The 8716-nt window shown below is 38.2% G+C and overlaps 1 protein-coding gene across 1 annotated transcript; it reads left to right on the top strand.

Annotated features, from left to right (window-relative positions):
- Positions 1-4074, top strand: LOC126378167 (uncharacterized). The gene is made up of 2 exons (XM_050026365.1): positions 1-75; positions 3117-4074. Exon 2 carries the CDS (start codon positions 3125-3127, stop codon positions 4013-4015), a length of 891 nt encoding a protein of 296 aa, XP_049882322.1. The 5' UTR covers positions 1-75; positions 3117-3124; the 3' UTR covers positions 4016-4074.
- Positions 4075-8716: the final 4642 nt, after the last annotated feature.

The raw sequence follows: 8716 nt of genomic DNA, 5'->3' as shown, positions 1-8716 counted from the left end.
GTTAGATAGCGAGTTAACTACGAGTAAGTTGTGGCATTGTGAAGTGCAGGCGCTTAAAATACAGTTGGATTGCGGGTAAGTCTCGGCTCTTTTATTATTCTACCTGTTAGGGAATCAGCATGATCTCACTGAGCTGATTGACAACATACTACGCGGAAAAATAAGTGAATAATTATTGTGAAATTATAACATAGATAATACTTAATTATATATGTGAATAATTGAGATTTCGGAAAGGATTCCACAATAACGTAATAAATATTTACTTACAGAAAATTAAATACTTACACAAAATAATTAAATACAAATATATTTTGTTGCACCAAAAAAAAGAAAATATTTACAAAACAAAATAAATATTAAAATTATTGTTATTAAACTAAATTACGTAGTCATATTAATTACTTACATTAATTATATAATATTTTGTAAATGTGTGTGCAAAAAAGTGTTTTATTATTATTATTATTTTCATGTATATTATTATTTGTATTAAAAAAGCCGTGGTTACCTATTTGGCAGAAAGCTTGCCTCTCACTTTGAGGTCGCGGGTTCAAATCCAGCAAAGGTCTAAACCAAATGATTGTCGAATTTGTTTTCGAATTCATGTTTGGATCATGATTATCACGTGCTAAGCGGTGAAAGAAAACATCGTGATGAAGCCCACATTCCCGAGAAATGCATTTTCGGAGGTATGTGACCTAACCTGTATTGGGTTGGGTTTTCCGTTCGCGGGTTGGAAGGTCTGATAGGCAGTCGCTTCTGTAAAAACCGAACCTGTCAACATACACATACATACATAAACTCACGCCCGTAATCCCTAATGGGGTGGGCAGAGCCACAAGTAATCAAAGACAACTTGCAGCCACTGTTGATACGAAGTCCAAAGACCCTGTCAAATCTTCGGGTTAGGTAATCGGACCCTGTGAAAAACGGGATAACGCTAAGGAGATGATTATAATATTGTTTATACCATGTCTCACTTCTGGACAAATACTCCCATATAAGTTTGATTTGATTTGATCGGGATATATACGGTACATACTTCACCAAAATGCTCCACTGCAGATTATGAATGTATATTCTCATTTTTTTTTCTCTATCTAAATTAACCCAAACCTTGGTCAGTGCCATTCTTGTTCTATCATGTAGGTTGTGAAGTTAATTACCAACCTCATAAACCCTGGTGTCAGGGTCAAGGGCCCATGTACGACATGGCTCTTGTACGATTACTCACTTACATCAGAAAGTAGTATCCGAGACCAACGGCAAAACGTGCTTTCCGAAGCACGGATCATCTTGCTTTCGGGAATCAGGTGATCAGCCTGTAATGTCCTAATCAAACTAGGGATCACTGAGTGATTTTTGTGATATGTTACCACCGGGATTCGAACCCGGGTCCTCCGGATCGTGACCCGATTAATGAATGTGGAGTGAAGGAAGCAAGAGAAGTGTATCAGTATCGAAGCAAATGGAATTCCGTTATGGTCCAACGTGTCAGAACAGAACACAATACGACGGGACTTGTCCAGGTCTTGCCAAGCCGGGACGAGCGTGTTAACCATTACACCACCGGGTCCTCCTCTTGTACATGCCAGATGTTCTATCTATTATCATCATTGAACCAACGCCGTCACATTCAGACTTTTTCAATTCAATTTTATCTTTGTGAGTTCAGCTAGGCATGAGTGAGTGTTATAAAAACCCCCGACCAAAAAAAGCACTCAATTATTATGACAAAAGGTTAAAAATGCTAAACCCTATAAAAAGCAAAAAATAACTTATCCCACATATGCTTGCAAGCAAACTGAGCGTGTAACATTCCTATCACACCTAACAAACGACCGATGACCTTGAAGACCTGAACCGATTTACACCAAACATAGCTAAGAACACTCTCGACTGATATACCTTTCAAACAAAAAAAACCGCATTAAAATCGGCTCATCCGTTTGGGAGCTACGATGCCACAGACAGACACATACACATTTACACATACACACACAGAGAGACACGTCAAACTTATAACACCCCGTCGTTTTTGCGTCGGGGGTTAAAAAACAAAAATCCACAATCCCTCTGTCGGTTTTTACGACATTCCCGGAAAGATAAGCAGCTGAACTTTGTTCGCTCTCAGTTCAGTAGAAATCCAACTCTACTTACCCTGTTTTGTCATGCCAACCTTTCACCTATATTATCGGAATTTATCCCTGGTATAAAATAGATATCTTCATAATTATTTTTGTTTACTCAATTATTGAAGATAACGTAGGAAGTGTATCACTTTTCAGAAATGAATACTGTTTTTGTAGATACTATTTAGAATTTGAGATACCTGGTACTTATGAAACATTATATTTATAATTAAAACACATAATAACGGGTTCTTACCGCGTTTAAATCAGGGATATGAGGCTCCCTTATATTTATAATATACTTAGTGACATCGTAACGATTACTGAGGGGGATGATTCAGACCATGATTCTGAGTTGATATTAAGTGGAATTTTTCGTCGCAAAAGTATGGAACTGATAATAATTTAAAAAAAAAAACAATTTTTGTAATAATCTTCCGACAGAAAATTCCACTTAATATCTATATATAAGCACATAATATTTTATATACCTGTATATATGTATAAGTACAGGGTGTTAGTGACACCGTAACGAATATGAGAGGGATGATTCAGACCATGATTGTGAATTAATATCAAGTGGAATTTTGCGACGGAAAATTCCACTGCCACACACCAATTCGACTTTCAGTATAAAATTATAACTCTTCGTTTCTTGTTCATTTGTCCGGCCAAGTAGCGCATGCCATTTGCGCCAATCTACAATAAGTCACATAAAAAAATACTCGTTCCCTGATTAGGAGTAGTCCCAATATCCATAAAAATAAGCTCACGATTACATCCCAATGGGGTAGGCAGAAGTACATCCATCGCAAGATGTAATGTGTGCTTTACGTTCAACCAATGTGTTAGGTGCATTATTCTTACAGACAAACGAAACAACAATTTTTGAGTGTTATGAAAAATAATCATTTCACTTACTTACGAAACGCAAAAATAACTCCGATACTTGTATACTTATGAGATTTTATGTCTTTCCAGCCACCACCATGCTGCTCGCTCTGTCTTGCCTGCTAGGGGCATTCATCACGGCCGTCTCAGCAGGCAGCTGCGACTCCTGCGTCGGGGGCATCTGCCACCGGAAGATGATCGTCTTGGAAGGCTTCGAACAGATCGGCCAGATTGCCATCGATAGAACCTCCAACATATTCTACTTCCACGTTAAAGACAATAGAAGAAAATATTACACTTGCGCCTATGACCTTGACAATGTGGTCTTAAACAGAATATGGGACGTCAATTTCTCGTTCGCAAGAGCAGTTGACCCAGCGACACGGGACCTTTACCTTTCCCAAGAAGCTAGTGTTTACAAAGTCAACCCTAAAGATAATTTCACCGACGGCGTAACAGAATTCAACAGAACAGTTTGGCACATGCAGTTCAAAGACAAACTGTATTACGCCGAATTCGGCACAGCAAATGGCATTAAAATCTACGAAAATGGAATACATACGGACATACCATCTCTTACGAATTACAAAATCGATGATTTCATTATCGATAAGAATAACGACATATATTTCTCTTATGCCTTTGCAGTTTACAGACTGAGAAACGGCCAAAGCGAAGCCAAACTGTTTGCGGATGAAATCTATTCGTTGACTACTGATAAATATGGTGAAGCTCATTTCATACAACCGTATAATAGAGCTATTTACAAACTAGACTATAGTACAGATATGATGGTGAACATTGGCATAATAAGCGTAGGAACCCCGTACAAAGTCGTGTTCACAAGTGATAACTATATAATTTACAGTGATATTGAATTTAACGGTATGTATTTCTTAGTACCAGAGACAGGAAAATGCGTAATAGACGAACAACGAACCGGTAATATTATTACGAAGAGAATTTCATTAGACATTGATAAGAATTAAACTATAAATAAGTTGAATAGAAATAAGTAAATAAATAATAAATACCTGATAAATCATAATATCGTTTTGCATTTGTTTACAACATAGGACCATATGGATAAGGCCTCTAGTGGCTAAAGCGATAGTCTTCTTATCTGGAGGTCCTGGATTCGATTCCCAAAATCACCTTGATCCAGATAATTACGACATCGCAGCCAGGGGGGTTAAAAAGGCCACATTAAAGCAATTCATCTAAAAAAGCAATATTGCTATTTGACATTTGTTAGCAATGCACATTTACTTTTAAGTATGTATGCGCAAATGTCAAATTGCAATATTGCTTTTTTAGATGAATTGCTTCGATGTGGCCATTTTAGCCCCCCTGATCACCCGACTGACCAAAATTATGTCTATCAGTGCCTCGGAGGGCACGTTAAGTAGTCGGTCCCAGTTACTTAATATTTACGTTATTAAATATGCATTTGTTCGTATAAATCAGATATTTCATACTAGGAGGAGCTCGGTGGCGCAGCGGTTAACGCGCTCGGTCTGCGATTTTTGAAGTAAAGCATCTTTCGCAAAGGCCGGTAATTGGATGGGTGACCACAAAAAAAAAAGTTTTCATCTCGAGCTCTTCCGTGCTTCGGAAGGCACGTTAAGGTGTGCGTTACCCCAACAAGAAAGTATCTCCTAGAGTTATATGAGTAGAACGTATAGTTGGTGCCTTATCTGCTGTAAATGTGCCCCCACGTAAAAAATGTGTGCCCCCTGTCGTTTCGAAAAAAAATCGAAAAAACGATTCTTGCTGGGGTAACGTTTTTCTAGCAGGAAAATTCTAAACGAATGATCGGAGAGAGAAAAACTGTGCATGGCCAGATAGCTTATATGTGTGCCAAAATGTGCCCCCAAAAATAAAATCTGTGCCCCTTCAGATTTTCGAGATATTGCATTTCCTGCTGGAGTAACGTTTTGATGAATAGTATATCTCTAAAACCATTGCATGTGCCCCTGTAGAATAAACATACGCGAGTAGCTCTTAATGTGTGCCCCTTTGTGCCCCAATTAGATTTTAGAAAATATTTATAGTTTTCAAGTTATCGCGGTTTTATGAAAACCCGAAAAAACATCGCAGCGCCTAAATGAGACAAGGCATAACTTCGCTGAAAACTGTATTCGGTCTTTCTTGACGCTAATAATAACCATACAAAGTTTCAAAAATGTTCATGCATGCGTTTTTGAATAATCTTGCTAAAAGTAAAAACGATGGTGTCATAACTTTGACGGCAAAATACAAGGAACTGGCACAATCCCAGATGTGTAGGTGTAAACCAAAATCTTGTGCCTTTAGTCAAAAATATATGGTGAAAATATTGAGCTTCAAATGTTACGCATTAAGTAAATATAAACAAAAAACCAAAATATGTAAACAACGGCTGGTTATCCGACCAAATCTGAATGACTACTAAAAAGCGACGGATTCATACTTAACGAGGACCTTCTTTATTGGACGTATTATACCTAAGCTGTTGTCCTTACAGTCGCGTTCAAAAGTTTTGAGGGCTAATTAAAAAATATATTAAATGCACCTTGTGACTATATAAATGAAACAGCTTGTTGATGTGGAAATTATTATTTACATTAGTATAAAAATACAGGTATGTCACAAAACAGTTTGGTCACGATTTTGAGCATGTTAGTCACATGTACATTTTATTTGAAAATGGCTCTTATAAATGTACTTAATCATGTGTAAGGTCATAGAAACAGCTATTAAAATATAATCCAATAACAACTTTATTTTATTAGTTATTACTTTTCTACTTCAGTGTACTCAGGCACAACACGTGTGAACCGGTTAGTGAGTAAAGTAAAGAAGGTCATCGATATGTATGAATCCGTCGCTTTTTAGTAGTCATTCAGATTTGGTCGGATAACCAGCCGTTGTTTACATATTTTGGTTTTTTGTTTATATTTACTTAATGCGTAACATTTGAAGCTCAATATTTTCACCATATATTTTTGACTAAAGGCACAAGATTTTGGTTTACACCTACACATCTGGGATTGTGCCAGTTCCTTGTATTTTGCCGTCAAAGTTATGACACCATCGTTTTTACTTTTAGCAAGATTATTCAAAAACGCATGCATGAACATTTTTGAAACTTTGTATGGTTATTATTAGCGTCAAGAAAGACCGAATACAGTTTTCAGCGAAGTTATGCCTTGTCTCATTTAGGCGCTGCGATGTTTTTTCGGGTTTTCATAAAACCGCGATAACTTGAAAACTATAAATATTTTCTAAAATCTAATTGGGGCACAAAGGGGCACACATTAAGAGCTACTCGCGTATGTTTATTCTACAGGGGCACATGCAATGGTTTTAGAGATATACTATTCATCAAAACGTTACTCCAGCAGGAAATGCAATATCTCGAAAATCTGAAGGGGCACAGATTTTATTTTTGGGGGCACATTTTGGCACACATATAAGCTATCTGGCCATGCACAGTTTTTCTCTCTCCGATCATTCGTTTAGAATTTTCCTGCTAGAAAAACGTTACCCCAGCAAGAATCGTTTTTTCGATTTTTTTTCGAAACGACAGGGGGCACACATTTTTTATGTGGGGGCACATTTACAGCAGATAAGGCACCAACTATACGTTCTACTCATATAACTCTAGGAGATACTTTCTTGTTGGGGTAACGCACACCACGTTAAGCCGTTGGTCCCGGCTGCACTAGCAGTCGTTAATAACCATCAATCCGTACTGGGCCCGCGTGATGATTTAAGGCCCGATCTCCCTATCCATCCATGGGGAAGGCCCGTGCCCCAGTAGTGGGGACGTTAATGGGCTGATGATGATGATGATTTCATACTAGTATCAAAAGTCAATAAATAAATGAGCCATATCAGGGATCTTTAGCAGCTCTACAATAACCCTCAGTGTTGTTGAGGTCTTCTCCTTCTTATCGTGTGGGCTATGAGGTGGATTACAACCTCATCAACCCTAGTGTCAGGGTTATTATTGAGCCACCAAAACCCCTGACATGACTCGTGTAACGACTACATACATCAGTAAGTAGTAACCGGGACCAACGGCCTAACGTGCCTTCCGAAGCACGGTTCATCTTACTTTCGGACAATCAGGTGATCAGCCTGTAATGTCCTAACCAAAAAAAAAATATACGGTCGAATTGAGAACCTCCTCCTTTTTTGAAGTCGGTAATTAGGGACCACAAAGTAATTTTTGTGATAAGTCCCCACCGGGAATAGAACCCAGGACCTCCGAATCGTGAACCCAACGCTCAACCACTGGTCCACGAAGGTCGTTTGTGTGTGACGTCTGACGCCATACGATTGAAGTCTAAACTATGTTCGAGGGGAGGTGAGGTAAATCTAGCTCGCCGCTGGTGGGGAGCGGAAATTTTCCGTTCTACACGTAGTATTATTCCTTATTCTATCTTCTTCTATCGTGTGGGTTGTGAGGTGGAGTACCAACCTCATCAACCCTGGTGTCAGGGTTACTATTGAGCCGCCGAAGCCCCTGACATGGCACACGTAACGACTACATACATCAGTAAGTAGTAACGGGATCATCTTACTTTCGGACAATCTGGTGATCAGCCAGTAATGTCCTAACCAAACTAGGGACCACAAAGTAATTCCTTATTCTATGACGACAGTGGAACACGAAACATTGTGCCCCAGGATGATTCACAGGATGTTATTCAAAAATCAAAAAAAAATCAAAAATCATTTATTTCAGACATGATGGTCCATATTACATTAATTAATTACACACTTAAAAAAATAAAATTAAATTAAATTAAAATCAAAATTAAAACCAAAATTAAAATTCTTACAATAAAATTAAAATTACAAAATTACTAGTAGTTTTTATTTGTCAGTAAATGCATCATACAACAATGGCGCATGTACTGATAGTCAAACCTACTCGCAAACACGCTCAGGACGCTGCTGAGGCTGGCCCGCACCCTGCGCACCACCTATTGACACCTTACTGGATACTGCGGGGATGATTCAGTTCATGATTCCGAGTTAATATCAAATGGAATCTCAATTGACTATGCTATCAAATAGCCTATTGGGGTAAGACGACGGATATCTTGATAGGTAATACCCAATAAACAACAACATTACATCTGTATCAACTTATGGATTTTACGTGGAATAAGTCATAAATCTCGAAAATACACTTCTGTGAAGCTTGTGGTCAACAAAGGTTAGATAAATAAATGATTACTTCGAATAGCCAAGTGTGAGTTGATAGATTGGGTTCCGGACACGTCAAATTTTCTTACTAAAACTAAAGCGCGTCTGACGGCCTCCGTAGTCTACTGGTTGAGTGTTCGGCTCACGATTCGGTGGTCCCGGGTTCGAATCCCTGTGGGGACATATTTTTTTTTCTTTATTTAAGGAGTTTTATCTTACAAAAAGATAATGTCAATCCGTAGTGACTTCTTCGATTCTACAACTTACACAAACTAAAAACAACTTAAACTAACTCCACTTGTGTTCCACTGTCGTCATAGAATAAGGAATTACTTTGTGGTCCCTAGTTTGATTAGGACATTGCAGGCTGATCACCTGATTGTCCGAAAGTAAGATGATCCATGATTCGGAGGGCACGTTAAGCAGTTGGTCCCGGCTACTATTTAATTAGTATGTAGTTGTTATATAAATAGTAATTTCTAACTGAT

This window comes from Pectinophora gossypiella, chromosome 25 (assembly GCF_024362695.1).
Source record: "Pectinophora gossypiella chromosome 25, ilPecGoss1.1, whole genome shotgun sequence".
Taxonomy (NCBI): Eukaryota; Metazoa; Arthropoda; class Insecta; order Lepidoptera; family Gelechiidae; genus Pectinophora; species Pectinophora gossypiella.
Note: the sequence above shows the minus strand (reverse complement) of the source record. Positions and strands in the feature narration are given on the sequence as shown.

What these genes read in the sequence shown, in the direction of transcription:
- LOC126378167 (XM_050026365.1), top strand. Translation starts at nt 3,125, where the DNA reads ATGCTGCTCGCTCTGTCTTGCCTGCTAGGGGCATTCATCACGGCCGTC.